The 16,678-nt window shown below is 42.2% G+C and overlaps 1 protein-coding gene across 4 annotated transcripts in view; it reads right to left on the minus strand.

Annotated features, from left to right (window-relative positions):
- The window catches only part of dlg1b (discs large MAGUK scaffold protein 1b), a 191,424-nt gene that overhangs the window by 80,394 nt on the left and 94,352 nt on the right, over positions 1–16,678 (minus strand). For all 4 annotated transcript variants that reach the window (XM_080726140.1, XM_080726141.1, XM_080726139.1 and 1 more), the window contains one exon: positions 12,392–12,613. In XM_080726140.1, coding sequence (XP_080582266.1) covers positions 12,392–12,613 — 222 coding nt within the window. The remainder of the gene's footprint in view (positions 1–12,391; positions 12,614–16,678) is intronic.

The following is a 16,678-nucleotide window of genomic DNA, read 5'->3' on the forward strand; positions in this document are numbered from 1 at the left end:
GTGGTCCAAGGACCACCGGGGACCCAAATGGACTGTTAAAAAGGGTCCGTTACTCGGAGAGTGTGCAGATGGTACCCATGTGGAACTAATGCATTATGAAACTGGGGGGGTCCTTTGAAATGAAAAAAAGAAAAAAGAAAAAAAAGCTTTAGAATAACTGCAGTGTACATCACAACAGTCATTGTATGCTGCAAGCCTTTATACAGCAGGTCAGAAAGCAGCTTGTTTTGCACCGACAACCAATCAATGTTCACGTTCATATTCACAGTCCATCCACGCAGGCGTGTGGGAGCAACACCTTGCTGAAGTAGAAAATATGTTACCATTATAACTTGTAGCTACTGGCTGTTGCTGGCAAGTCACCTGCCTACCCCACTGCCTACTGTAGAAGCAATGAGAAGAAGCCTACCTACACTGTCTCCAAGCATCCATACCAGGCACGTGCACACAAAGACATCAATGGGGACTTGAGCCCTTTTATCGGTCTATAAAAAGTGCCCTCTCCAGACCATGAATGCAGTTTTTACTATGGTGAAAGAAGTGCAAATTCCTTCTTTCCATGCCATACCTGAAGGTGGCATTAAAGGAGTAGTTCACCCCCAAAATGACTTTTTTTCTATTGATTAGTCACGCCATGTAGAGTAGAGTTCAATAATATGTTTTGGTTTTTGTCGCATTCCTAAGACAAAATCACACCCGTGTGAACTGAGCGGTGGTCGTGGAGGCTGCGCAACAGCAAAAATAATAATAATAATAATAAAAAAAAAAAATAATATGGGGGGGGGGGGGGGGGGGGGGGTGCTTGCTTGCGTGTGAGAGAGAGAGCCATCCATCCATCCATGTCACTCAGGCCACCACTGGTATTGCAGTTGATGCTCAGGGCAGACTAGACTCAACAGCACCTCTCTGGTCACCAGGGGTACTTAGGCTACATACGGACCCACCCACCCACCCACATACATAGACGGATACACACACGGCCACGCTATGGAGACGGTGTGACCACCGCTCAAAAATGTGATAACAGTAAATTTACCCCCATTCGTTCCAGATGGTGACCCGTTTCGAAACGGGTCACCATCCGGAATCAATGGGGGTAAATTTACTCGAATCAATTTTTTGTCTTAGGAATGTGACAAAAAACAAAAAATATTATTGAACTCTACTCTCCATGGTGTGACTAATCAATAGAAAAAAAGTCATTTTGAGGGTGAACTACTCCTTTAAAGAGAATTCCAAACTCTCCTGAACTTGAATGCAGCATCTTACCCCCCGGCGCCACTGGGGCGTCAAGCGTCGCGTCAACGCTGGGAACGCTCCCCTTTTAGTTAATGAAGGGTGCTCTGTGTAGAAATCAAGCATCAAAAATAGCCGACCCGAGGTCTGCTATTTCCACCAAAAGGCCCTTTTAGAGATTTCAGCCCCTGCCTCTCTAACATTCTCTACACGTCCCTGACCCATACACAACTCAACAAGGATGGGAGGTTCACTGTTCTTCGTCAACCCAAATGGTGTGTCAAAGTTGGTGTCTGGACACCGCTTGAGAAGACCTGCAATCCCTGATGCCAAGACAAAATGAACTATTACTGAACTGTTGGAACTACTATTATTGAACGGTATTTCATATTAACCACTTGAACCCTATAGTGTCCATATTCTGAGAACTTTAGCCAAAAATAGCAGCTCTACAAGCTCACAACGCCTCACAGTGTGAGGCGTTGTGAGCTTGTAGATCAGGTCTTTTCGGGCAAAGAGCTTTGGTGTAGAGGGGAAAAAGAGCAGACTAAGTACAGAGTGAAAGGTCAAGTTTATTAAGTATTGACCGTTCAAGTGGTTAAATATCTGAAACACATTAACATGAATCCAAAATACACTGTCGATTGTGCCGTCAAACAATTAAACTATATGGAATCTGTGATAAGGTTGTGGGTGTCCGCGCTTCATCTCTGTCTCAACTAAGGGGTCCTTGGCCTGAAAACGTTGAAGACCCCTGATTTGGGTTATTATCATTCTAAAGCATCTAAACCTACACTATGTTCCAATCAGTTGGAAGAAAATGCAAATTGAGGCTTTAAACTTTGCTTGTATTGAATAAAGCACTAACAAACAAACGCTCTTTAATCTGTTCCGTTGCTAGTCTGACTACTTCAAGTACTCTTTCATCTAAAAATAACTAATAACCAAAAATAGATGATTGTAGATGTGCTATTTTTGGTGTGCGACTTGCTTCCATAAAACAGTGGTTCTCAAAGTGGGGTCCGAGGACCCCAGGGGTCTGCAACCACATATAACTAAATATCATAAGATTTTAGGCGACTAAATCTACAGCTGATTTAGTCAACTGAAATGTATTTTGGCAGGCCTTGATGGCATCTTAATGACTGATTTTACACTTGGTTCTGTGCTAAAGAATATGTGTGCTGATAATAGCAGATCTACAAGCTCTGCGACGCGTTGTGAGCTTGTAGATCTGCTATTTTCAGCACGCAACACCTGAGAGCAACCAAACATAAAATGACTCTCTTCTCCACTAGTCCCTCCCTGACGTTTTAGTCTAGTTTTTATTTTGTTGACGAAATTGTCAATATATTTAGTCTAAGTTTTAGTCAGCGTAGTTTTTATTTAGTTTTCGTCAGTGAAAAAAAATTGCGTCAAGGTGCAGTTGGAGAAGTGTGCCTCTCATATTGTAACTTGGGATACAGTTTTAAGAGACAGATTCACAAACTGAAATACTTCCAGAGAACGTGAGCTGGATCAGATGGATGGAACAACTAGATAAAGAAAGCACGGTAGCGTTAATGACTCGACGTCTCCCTGTGAACAGAGGTTGGTTGTGTGTGTAGAAAGCACGTACGTACATGTTATATTTACATGACTCAATGGCTCCTCTGTCTTTTACAGTGCTCAGCTGCACAAATCACCAACAAAAAGAATCATAAATGAAACATAGCCACAAAGCGACTGTTAGAAGTTAAAAGCGGCAAAGGGTCTAGACTCTAGACTTTTGATGGTTGTCAACACTTGTATTAAAGATACCTAACATATTTTGTGATGACTGGAAAGACGCTCATAAATACGTGTTACTCATAACCTGGTCTAGCCGGCTCGCACTTTGTGTCCGGCAGTCTATGGCGCATCATGACGTGGCATATGAATGTCTGTCCTTTTTGAGCGGTGCTAACCGCTCCTATGTTTGACTTTGTGTGTAGGTCCCTATTATATGTCCCTATGTCCGTATGCAGTATGAGACTAACGTCATAGAAAGTACGCAGAGAACGACATCACCACAGCTGATCGGCCCATACAAGGAGATATGGACGTTTGTCGTGTTTGATACCATGCATGGTAGTGGTTCCCAAACCCGCTGAACAACACCCTGGCGGCCAGGCTGGACGGATTCGACACCAGGACCCTTAGGAGAATCGAATGCATCAGCTGGAGCCAGCATGTCACAAACCGAACTTTAAGGGACCAAACCCAACAGCCCCCAGCATCTCGTCTCGCAGCAATGTGGCGAGTGCGCTGGTACGGCCACATCATCCGCTCGTCCCTGGAACACCCAACGAGCACCATCCTGGCTTTTAATCCCAGCTAGCCGGATGGAAAAGACCCAGAGGTGCCCCCCACACCCGCTGGCTGGATGTAGTTGCCCAGGACCTTAGGGCCTGTAATGTGACTCTGGCACAAGCCCAACAGCTTGACCCACGATAGACCCAAATGGAGAAACCTGGTTGCCACAGACTGTTGGCTCTACGCGCCCTGAAGTGCAAGAGGACTAAGTAAGTAAGTAAGAGGAAGCTTGTGCTTCAATTCCAAAAGTAATAATAATAATAATGAATGCAATTCATATAGCGCTTTTCTAGGTACGGTACTCAAGTCTCTTTACCAAACAAAACAAATAGAAATAACTTCACTAAGAAAATAACTAGTTAAGCGGGTAAAAAGCTAAGCAAAACTAAATTGTTCAAAAGTAAAAAGGTAACAGGGGGATTTGAATTAGGGTAGGGAATGCGAGTCTGAAGAGGTGGGTGTTGTTGAGGGTTGTGTTAAACGGCCAAAAGTACTTCAAGCTTCAACGACTACAAAAGGGGATTCAGCTAATTAAGATCCACACACTCTGTGAAGTCACATGTGTGAAAACACACAGTCCCTCGTGGAGTTGTTTATAAGTCGTCAGGCAGACTTTCCAGAGCGTACAGTAAAAGCAAAGCGTCATTGTCGGGTGGAAATGTCCAAAAGCGTTCGTTTTGTATTTATCATTTAAAAAATGAACTAAACTAGTGAAAACAGCCGATCTACAAGCACACAAGGCCTCGCGGTGCGAGGCCTTGTGTGCTTGTAGATCTGCTGTTTTCACTACTTTTGTGCGTCTGATAAAGCAGGGCTTTTACTTTGCAAAAAAACGTACAAATTTGAAACTTGGAGATACAAGGTTTTCGACAGTGACGAAAGTCTTTCTGTCAGATTTCTTTTCTTTTTTTCCCCCCCCCCACACTGGCATACCTGCAGAATAAGTACATTGCTAGGTTGGAGCCAGAAGATGACATGAGACTCACGTCCCTGTTCACCACCACAGCCCAGAATAGACAGACTCTGTGCAACTCCAGAAAAAAACCCGAATCTTATCCCATACCATATCCACATCCAACAACACACGACACTTCTCCCCAGGTTGATTCTTAGCTCTAACTTATATACTACTGCAGTGGTTCTCAAAAGTAGGGTCCGGGGACCCCCAAGTGTCCTTGGAGGGAGATGCCATGCATGCGGGCCCCACCAAAATGATTAAGTGTGAACCACTTTAAACCTAAATAGCTGGTCTACAAGCTCTGCCATTTTCCAGAAATCTTGGAGGAAAGTCTGAAAAAATGTGTTAAAACATTTTAACAACACAAATCTTGTATGGGGGGGCATAAAACATGTTAGTAATTTGAGGGTGAAACCAGAGGCGTCAATTGGGTATGGCAAGGTATGGCAGCTGCCATACCTTGGCTACAGGGGGAGAAAGTAAAATGTACTTCTTACAATAAATTCCTCATGCCTGTTGCTAAGGTATGGCGACATGACTGGTGTCTTGCAGGCCATACCTTAGCTTTTGCTGAACAGACGCCACTGGGTGAAACAAAACATTTTGAGAACCACTGCACCAACCGGCGCGCCGCGTGGACTTTACCTGGTACGGAGGCTGGCTTTGGGGGAAAGGGGTGGCGGAGACAGAGGAGCAGGAGGGGAGGGGGCTGTCGTCAGGGTGGGGGTGGCGGTACAGGGAGGTGGAGGTGGAGGAGGGTGGAGGAGGAGGAGGAGGGCCTAACAAGGAGGAGGATAGCGAGGTGGGTCCGTCAAAGATGCACTCCAAAGAGACCACCTGGAGAGGAGTGGTGGGAGGGTGGGGTGGGAGTCACCGTGTGAAGGGTTAGGAGAATGTAAGAGAGAGAAAGAAAGAGAAAGAGAAATTAGATAGGTGTTAATTAATTCAAATGATATGGAAGAAGAGATAATAGGTGAAGAAGTGCTGGAGTATGGCAAACTGCAAACAGGTGCTTTTTGGAGAGGGTGTAGTTACTTATAGGACAAAAAAACAAAAAGTTCCATTTCGTTAAAGAGGGTATAAAAAAAAGTGTACAGATGAGGTGGGGAACTAGGAAGGATCCAAGGCAGCTCTGATCAGTTCAAAGTAGAAAATATTTTATTAAATCTCGTGGCAAGGAAAATCTTAAAAACAAGGAGAAGAAGAAACATGGAAGAAGTTAAAGGAGTAGTTCACCCCCAAAATGACTTTTTTTCTATTGATTACTCATGCCATGGAGAGTATATATAATATTTTTATTTTTTTATTTTTTCCTAACTAAGACAAAAATGTGATAACAATAAATTTACCCCCATTCGTTCCGGATGGGGACCCGTTTCGAAATGGGTCCCCATCCGGAATCAATGGGGGTAAATTTACTCGAATCAAATTTTTGTCTTGGGAATGTGACAAAAAACCAAAAAATATTATTTAACTCTACTCTCCATGGCATGAGTAATCAATAGAAAAAAAGTCATTTTGGGGGTGAACTACTCCTTTAAGGAGGTGATGAAAAAGAGAGAGAGAGAGAGGAGAGAGGGAGTTGCAGACAGATAAATAAAGCAAGAGGAGACTGAACACATTGAAGTTAAAACCACTTAAAACTCCTGTAGTCTTGTAGAGAATGGGGCATGAGTTACGGTACAACGTACGTTAGTCCACACCAAACAGCTGATCTTACAAGATTGTAGATCTGCTATTTTTGGCTAAGGTTCCCCCCAGAATACGGATGCTGGGGCTCAAGGGGTTAACCGACAGGGATTGAAGTGGGGGAGAGAGAGAGGTAGAGATAGAGGCCAACACACCTGTTACTAGGCTTGTTTTAGTTTTTTCTTGACCACAATGGTACTGTAATATGTCATTTAGATTAGCAGGTTACTTAGATCACTCTTTCCCAAACACTGGGTCGCATTTCGCCTTGAGGCATCTTACTAGTTTTAAAAGATTAAACTAAAAAAAAAAAGAAAAAAATCATCAACATAAAAAACATTCCAATTTTTTTTCACTATTTTGGACAATGTTTGGCTAGAATGACTCCCAAAAATAGGAAGAGCAGGTTGAAAGTGGTTTACTTCATGTTGGCAAACAGATAAGGCACACTCACAAAACTAGGCTATTACTTTCAGCTTCGTTTACCTGCCAACAACGTCTGGTGTGAAAATGTTCCATTATTAGTCAATCCCGCCGATTACTGGACTGTATTCACGCTACCGACTGTTAACATTCATCAAATACACACAATACGCTAATACAATAAAACTCTTCCAAATCATTCGTAATGGAGTGTATTGTTATGACTGGATGGCATTGTTTCAGAACAACATTACAAAGCACTGTTGGAAACATTTAATTAATTCCCTCAAAGATATTAAAAAAAGAAACGTGTTAGCCCACACAGCCTGTAACTGTATATACGTACACAAATAAAACTAGCACACTGAACCAATACTAGTGTTTGTTTTTGCCCATATGCTACAGTGGTAGCATAGCTCAGCCATACGAACGTTAAGCTCCAAGAAGTAGTGAGACAATCACAGCAGCATGCACACACCACACAGCTAGACGAACAACAGAAAACACACATCGACCTTGTGTGTTTGTCACAAACGGCAGCAGCCCTGTTCATTGTTTTAAGATTTACACCATGGGAGAGTTCCATTGAAATGCACTTTTTAGATTTGCTGTTGTGTGTTGTGTTGTGACCATACATGAAAGCTAGATAGCTTTTTTTTTTTTCAGTTTTTTTTTGTCTAAATTATATATATTAATATATATATTATATATCTATATTTCTATGCATTTGATGTATTGATGTTGATGTTAGGGCTGTCACGATATGACATTTTACATGACGATTAATTGTCACTCAAATAATTGCCGATTAACGATTTAATTGTGTTTTTGTCGTTGATAATTACATTTCTGTTTGGCTTTTAGGCTTTGAAGTTGCATATTATGGTAGATATGACACATAATCTAAATATACAAAGAAATTACTGACATATTTGACAACTTACTACTTAAAAAATAACTTTGATAGTGGAAATAGCCGATCTACAAGCTCACAACGCGTCGCGATGCGACGCGTTGTGAGCTTGTAGATCTGCTATTTCCACTATTTCTGACATTCACGATTATGACGATTATGACAAAATAATTGCGATAATGTCAAATAATCACGATTAGACGATTATGTAATAATTGTGACAGCCCTAGTTGATGTATTACCTAACCTTGCATATTGTATTGATGTATTACCTTGCTTATTGTAAGTCGCTCTGGATTAAGAGCCAAGTGCCTAAATTGTAAATGGTCAAAGAATTCAATTGTATTCTCAGATCTTAAAATAGCAGGCTCCTCGCAGAAGCTAAAGTAAAATGTAGGTCTGGTGAGGCTGCATGTGATCACTATGCACCTACTACTCTTTAGATTAGAACAACGATACCTAATGACCTGAGATGTGCTGAAACGTTATCCTCTTTTAAAATACTCAAAAACATCCTGTTCTCTCAGGCCTCTGATGGTTACAAATGTGTGAGTGCTTATTGGAATGGGACATTCTGCATAATGATTACTTTTGCTACTTTTTTTTTTTTTTTTAAGGTTATTCTTTGGGCTTTTTATGCCTTTATTTGATAGGACAGTAGACTGACAGGAAATGGGGAGAGAGATGGGGAATGACATGTGGCAAAGGTCGTCCGGATCGGGAATCGAACCGGCGACGCCAGCAGGCATCATAGCCTAGTATGTGGTACGCGCCTTGACCACCAGGCCAGCGGGCGCCCCCACTTTTGCTACTTTAAGTACATTTTGATACCAATACCTTTGTACTTTTACTCAAGTACATTTTGAATTCCGGAATGTGCCTACTTCATCATACAAGAGTATGATACAAGAGTAGCGCACTAATGTAAGATAATAATACAAATGGAACACCCATCATAACATCTATCAGTAAGCACAGAACACACACAATCTCACAGTCCAGTAACAGTACTGTGGCTGTCTATTCACCTGCTGGTATCTGAGGGAACAGTATGGCCACAAGGTGGCACCAGAGTTCTACCAATGATTACCATTAGAACCATGGACATCACCTTTCCAACTTATCTAATGTCATAGAATTACTGGCATATATTTAGTTTACACAATCTACAACAAGTCGTAGGGGGAAAGTATTTAAAAGTAGCTTTTAGATCTAGGAAATGTATTTTGTTTAGCATACATTTTAGATGATAATAAAATAGGACCACAATGTCCCCAGGATTATTATTCTTTGTTATCCTTTTAGCGTAAATGTCTGACTGTACCTCAGCTGTTTACAATAAAGTATTCCATCAATCAATCAATCAATCAATGTTCACAATACATTTTAATCCCTATATTTAAAAGGTGCTGTAAGTGATTTCACTTTATACATTTTTGTGTTTAAAATAATCAGGGGTCTCCCCCAAGCTCTTTAGTGAAGAGAAAATTGTATGTAAAAAGTGTATTTTCTGTTTAAGAGCTGGAGAGGTGCAGGGAGACCCCGTTTATTTTAAGACCCCCGTTACAGAGACCCCTTTTTAATCCAGAATCTATATTTTGGGTCATTAGTGCATGTTGTGCCAGGTCTTAAATGTTTTGTGGAGGGTGTGACAGCATGTGGAGCAGCATGCAGGACACAACAACAACAACAGGAAGGAACTCCATATAAGGGCCTCCATATGGCGAGCCGGACAGGACAGGATGAAGACGTTCCTCCTCTAATTAAACAGCATCACAGCATGGTCGCACAAACACGCACAAACCCAGCAGAAAAACCCCAGTACAATGGACCACGCCTGTGAGCTTGTAGATCGGCAATTTTCAAAATATATAAAAAAAAAAAATTGAACTTGAAAAGGGACATTCTGCACAATGAGTACTTTCTACTTTTGATAACAAGGATAACACCTTTTTTTGCGTTATCCTTTTGGCATAACCTTTGACTGACCTGCCTGTACAGTGTACACTAAGTATGTTACTTTAGTTACTTTGTAGATTTTGATTATTATTACAAAACACACTAACCCAGGGGTCTTCAACAGGGGGTCTGGGACCCCTAGGGGGTCCTTAGAGTTACTGTAGGGGGGGTCGCCAAATCTTTGTGATAGGATAATTATTTAAATGAACAACTTGAACCCTCGGATCCCTATTCCGAGGAGAACTTTAGCCAAAAATAGCAGATCTACAAGCTCTCAACGCCTCACGCTGCGAGGCGTTGAAAGCTTGTAGATCGGCTCTTTTTGGCAAATAGGTTTGGTGTAGAGGTAAAAAAGAACAGACCAAGTACAGAAAGGTCAAGTTCACAAAATATCGATGATTTAAGTGGTTGAATCTCTGAAAATACATGAATTCAACATAGACTGATGACAGTGCTGTCAAACAAGTCTATGAATCTATCTATGAAATCTAGGAAAATCTGCATCACACATTTATACGACATGTAGAGGGGGGTCCCTGCTTAATCTCTCTCTAAGCTAAGGGGTCCTTGGCCTGAAAACGTAGAAGACCCCTGCACTAACCACTTCAGCCCTATATGTATTTCAGAGAGATGAGGCAAGTGATGTCAGACTGATGTAGTCAAACCCAGACAACATGACCCAGAGAAACCCAACCCCAGTACAGCTAGATGCTCTGTCCTCGTCTAGCCTGGGAGTCTAGCCTAAATAATGCAGCCTAATGGATTCCACTGAGATCTCTGTACCACTGTTCAATCACTGAGTGCTTGGCATGGTAACCAGGTAAAACCTACTGTATATCGTCGTTGTCGGGTGGAAAGCTTGTATGTCCAAAACCTTTTGTTTTGTATTTATCATTTTTAAAATTATTTAAACTAGTGAAAACAGCCGATCTACAAGCACACAACGCCTCGCACCGCGAGGCGTTGTGTGCTTGTAGATCAGCTGACAGTGACAATATGCTTTGTTACTCAGTTCTGGACAACTCCTAATAACAAACTGACTGTAGTTTATTTTGTTTTATTTTATTAATGTACACATTTCTTTTAAAAACAATATGCACTTATACTTTTGCACACTATGGTGTATGTTTGTCTGTCATTTAATGTTTCTATGAATTGAGTACAAAGGACCCCAATGTAAACAAGCCATTGTGCTTTCTTGGGTTTAAATCCTATTAGTAGACCTTGTATCTGAACTGTACTGTCCTGTGCTTTTCCTATGCGAACTGCTGATAAAGTATTCAGTCAATAAATCAATTCAATCAATCTATCCGTTACTGGATTTAATTGTTCATGTAATCGTCGCTGTCGGGTGCAAACCTTGTATGTCCAAAAACGTTCATTTTGCATTTATCATTTAAAAAATGAATTAATCTATTGAAAACAGCCGATCTACAAGCACACAGTGCTTGTAGATCTTCTGTTTTCACTACATTTGTGCGACAGCCTTGTATGATGAAGCAGGGCTTTACTTAGCGAAAGAACGTACACATTTGATACTTGGAGATGTGAGGTTTCCACACAACAACGACGTAATGATACTGAGTTCCGGACAACTCCCAACAACAACCTGACTCTTACTGGATTTGGTTGGGGTTTTTCTGCACAGCAGGGTGATGACATCATCACTCCATGACAGGAAGTATGACCAGCAACACCAATAAGCTTCATTCATCAACGGTGTGATAATTACACATAGCATGTACCATAAGTACAGTATGTGTACCACAGTACGGGGTGTGTGTGTGTGTGTGTGCGTGCGTGTTTAGGGAGGTTTAACGAAGCACACAAAAGCAACATCAACACAAACGCATTAACTCCTCTCCCTCCTTGAGCGTGTGTGTGTGTGTGTGTGTGTGTGTGTGTGTGTGTGTGTGTGTGTGTGTGTGTGTGTGTGTGTGTGTGTGTGTGTGTGCGTGCGTGCGTGCGTGCGTGCGTGCGTGCGTGGGTGCGTGCGTGCGTGCGTGCGTGCGTGCGTGCGTGCGTGCGTGCGTGTGTGTGTGTGTGAGTGTGTGTGTGTGTGTGAGATAGACACAGACAGACAGACAGACAGACAGACAGACAGACAGGTTGAACTACAAAGAGGATGACAGACTTACTGTATAGATCGACAGACAGACAAGGCTCACAGACAAATGAAAAAAATACAGTCTTTTTCACACAAAGAGAGAAAGAGAGACAGGAAAAGAGAGACAGAGAGAGAGAGAGAGAGAGAGAGAGAGAGAGAGAGAGAGAGACAGAGACAGAGAGAGAATCCAGCCCTGTTCAGAGCAGGTGCTTGGTATCCAGTTGATCCAGGCTCCTGTTGACAACCTGCATCAGAATACTTCAGCAGTCAGCCTCATTCCCAGACTGTGTTCTCATCTTCCAGGAGAAAAGCCTGGCAATGACCTGACGCAGAGAACGTCTATGGGGCTTCCTTATGTGATTGGCAGGTGATTGGATGGGACCGTCTGTCAATCACAGCCTGGGCATGCTAACTGCAACCAGGGTTCCCACACATTTTTACCAATTAATTTCCAAAACTTTTCCAAACTTTTACAGAATATTTAACCCAATTTCCAGGAATATATAACAATAATTCAGCAGGTCGCTTACTCCTATGTGCAATGCCCAAAGACAGGTAGTGTATGCCAGTGGTTCTCAACCTTTTCAGGCTGTGACCCCCGAAATAATCATATTTTAACTGGGGAACCCCACCCTGACGAGCACAAAGAGTTGAGGAATTTTGTATAACACGTTTCTATTGTGAAAATAGCAGATCTACATGCTCGTCTGAACAGGGCCAGAGAGAGAGAGAAAGAGAGAGAGACAAAGAGAGAAAACTCAGCGCCCCCTACCTTCATGGGGGAGATGTGCGCGTGGGCCACGTAGCCGTGCACGTTCTCTATCTGCGACAGGCTCTTCTCCGACACCTGCACCAGCTCTGGCCCCGCCCCCATCGCCACGGCGACTGCCGCCGGAGGAGGAGCAGGAGGAGGGACCGCCTCCTCCGAGGTCAGCTGAGGAGAGCTGAGGTCCTCCTGGGGAGAACCACCGTCCTCCTCATGGTGCTTGTACTTCTGCACGGGAGATAGACATAGAGAGACACAGAGAGAGAGAGAGAGAGAGAGCGAATTAGTATTTTAACACTTTATTCAAACTTTTTTTTTTTTTTCCTGATGCCACTTTTTGCTGTACGAGAAAACATACAACTACTGACAAATATGATTGGACCTGTCAAAACCATAGGATTAGACCAGGGGTCTTCAACGTTTTCAGGCCGAGGTCCCCTTAGTTGAGAGAGAGATGAAGCAGGGACCCCCACAACCTGTTCATAGATTCCATATAGTTTCATTGTTTGACAGCACGATCATCAGTGTATTTTGGATTCGTGTCAATTTGTGTTTTAAGATATTTAACCACTTGAGCCATCATTATCTAATAAACTTGACCTTTTACTCTTACTTAGTCTGCTCTTTTTCCCCTCTACACCAAACCTCTTTGCCGAAAATAGCCGATCTACAAACTCACAAGTTCAACGCCTCGCACTGCGAGGCGTTGTGAGCTTGTAGATCGGCTATTTTTGGCTACAGTTCTCAGAATATGGACATTAGGGTTCAAATTGTTAATATAAAAAGGATTGGAAGATTTGGAGGACCCCCTGTAGTAACTCTGAGGACCCCCTGTTGAAGACCCCTGGATTAGAGAAAGCCTTTTTTTTTTATTACAAAAATAGATTTTCTAACATGAAATCCAGAGAAAAAAGAAACACTGGTAAACCTACAGTACTAGTCCTTAAAAAGAGAGAGTTAATGTTTCCATCCTCCTCCACCACACACAACCCTTCCCACAGCCCATGTAAAGTTCAACACCTCAAGATCTTTCCTGGTTGTCCAGGTAGCCAGTTTGGTCAACTCTGATATTAAGTTCAAGAGAACATGGACATTTATCTTCTTGACAAGTATTTGGAATTTGGACCAATTAAATCAGAAGAAAAACACTCACCCAACCCCAGAAAACCTTGAATTATACTAGAGGTTTGCGCCCGTTTTTCCCTGTGTTATAGTAAGTGAAACCTGACCAATCACTTATAGTCTGGTCAGAGTGTCATGTGAAGCTCATCAATCCACCAATCCTCAAGCTTATCGGACATAATGCCCATCTAGGCTATGGGCACAGGCGGCCCCTCTCATGGCCCTTACACTGTATACTGGCCTCAATATTATGACATCACCCTCTAAATTTATATCAGGTTGATGATGACGTCATCACCCGATTGATGACGTCACTGTGTGTTTTTTCAAGGGTTTTCCCATTGGATGACGTCACTGTGTGTTTTCTCAAGGGTTTTCCCATTGGATGACAGGGTCAATTATTGGTGATGTCACCATTAACAAGTGCTCTGCTGGCGCACAAGTAGGCCATACATGGCCACGAGTGCACAAGTGGCACCTCGACAGAGTGCAGTCTAGTTAAAACCTATCTATAACTATTAATTTAGCGAATGTCTGTCCGCCGTCTGTCCGTATAGTGACAATCACTGATACTAAACAGTGTCCCCGCCATGGTAACAGCCGCATGCTGAAACAATGCCCGACATCACTGACTGACATCACGGAACACCATATGAATGCTGGTCCCTCATTGGGAGGTTCCACTCCCTGCTGAGGGCAGACAGGTGATGTCACCAGGATCAAACATGGCAGCAGAGCTTCCAATACAAAGACACTGTGTTCACGTAATACATACATGTACTGTATGAGTGTATCTGTGCGTGTGTGCGTTACAGTATACCCACCCTACCCCCAACACACACGCAAGCACACACACACATTAAATGTTATGTCAGGTGTGTATGATTAACTGATGGATATCCCTGCCTCCTCATCACACACACACACACACACACACACACACACACACACACACACACACACACACACACACACACACACACACACACACACACACACACACACACACACACACACACACACACACACACACACACACACACACACACACACACACACACACACACACACACACACAGCTGCAGTTTCCATGGAAACCAGCTCAGAAAGCCTGTACCCCCCATCCCCTACATGAACGCAAGTTGTACGTGTGTGTGTGTGTGTGTGTGTGTGTGTGTGTGTGTGTGTGTGTGTGTGTGTGTGTGTGTGTGTGGCGCGCGCACACGTGTGTGTGTGTGTGTGTGCGCGCATGTGTGTGTGCGTGCGTGTGTGTTTGAGATAATGGTGTTGACATATCACTTCAGATCATGTAAATAATAGAATACTCCATACAGTCATTAACCCAGATCATCAATGCTGTCAGGCAGAAACCTTGTTTGTTTGTGAATTAAAGCCATACATCATACAAGGTTGTCACAAAAAACAAAAGTAGCAAAAATAGCTGATCTATAAGCTCACAACATTACAGCAGATCGGCTATTGTTGCTATTTTGATAAAGTGATAAAGTCTCTCTGTGGGTTTTATAAAAATTGAACCAATGGAAATAGATTATTAACAAGAGCTTGTTAACAACAGTAACTAAATCATAACTAGGGCTGTCACGATTATGACATTTTACATGACGATTAATTGTCACTCAAATAATTGCGATAAACGATTTCATTGTGTATTTGTCGTTGACAATAACATTTCTGTTTGGCTTTTAGGCTTTGAAATTGCACATGGCAATCATGACACATAACTTAAATATACAAAGAAATTAATGACATATTTCAAAAAGTAGTGGAAATAGCCGTTCTAAGCTCACAACGCGTCGCAATTGTAGATGTGCCATTTCCACTACTTTTTGAAAGTGTTTGTAACTATATAAACATTTCTCAACATGGAAACGATTATGACGATTATGCAAAATAATTGCGATTACCTCAAATAGTTGTGATTAGACGATTATGTAATAATTGTGACAGCCCTATTCATAACTACATTGGATCCATTGGAACACAGGTTATTATTATGATTTTTCCATGTCTTGAGATGTTAACAGTTCTGGACATACTAGCTGTCAGCTCTGTTCTAAAGGACGTGTTTTTCTGATCCAGTGGTTCCCATGTTCAATGGATGTGTTCTAATTAGGGATGGAGCTCCAAACCTGAGCCCATTACAAACTCTAACGCGGTATCAATTAGGGCTGGGCATTCACCAAATATTCGAATATTCGAATATCAAAGTCACTATTCGACGTTGTTCACCGAAGTCAAATATTCGCTTATTTTTATTTTCTCTTAAAAAATATATAGTTTATAAAGCTTGGCTATTAAGTCATAATAATGAGTTGTCAGTGCCCCAGGTGGATGAATTTGTTAATGCTCTATACCAGGGGTTCTCAAACATTTTTAGGCCATGACCCCCAAAATAAACATATTTGAACAGGGGACCCCCACCCTGACAAGCACTTGGAATTGTAGGTATTACAACATTTAATGTGACTTGGGTCTGAAGATAAATATTGTGAAAATAGCTGATCTACATGCTCACAACGCCTCGCAACACAATGTTTGCCTCTTGCTTACTTAATATTTGACAGTTTGGCAAGTCCTGTCGAATACTCGATTATTCGAATACTTTGAGGTCGAATAATTCGAATACTAAAAGTCACTATTCGTGAATGCCCTAGTATCAATAAGCTTTGGGCTTGTCCGGCCTGTTATTGAGCATAGCAGCCCAAGGTGTCATTTTTAAACGATCAACACAGAGAGACGATCAAGAAATACAATGTAAAGCCATTTAATACTTATTGCACATTAACTCATACTCTGCGTTCCCCGTCGAAACCGGGGATTTCCCGCTGTACCTCTCTACGATGCCCGTCGTTCCCGGAAATGTAATTAGCTTTAATCATTATGAAACGATTAAAAGTATGATCGCTGTATATATCCGTTTTGGAGACTTTAGGCCCGCCCCCTAACTGTATCCGGTCGTATTTCCCGTTTGGACCAGATCTAGCTTTCCGTATCCGGTCTGAGCCTGGGCCATAGTCCCGCCTCCATTCGTTTACATTGTAACAGAAGAATAAGCTACTCGGCGATGGAAAGCTCGTTTTTCAATCCGATTTTTGCGTTTGGAAACTTTGATCCAGTCTCTACACGCCTGGATTATGATCCCCGCACATA

Source organism: Nannobrachium achirus (genome assembly GCF_963921795.1).
Source record: "Nannobrachium achirus genome assembly, chromosome: 5".
In the NCBI taxonomy this organism is placed as follows: Eukaryota; Metazoa; Chordata; class Actinopteri; order Myctophiformes; family Myctophidae; genus Nannobrachium; species Nannobrachium achirus.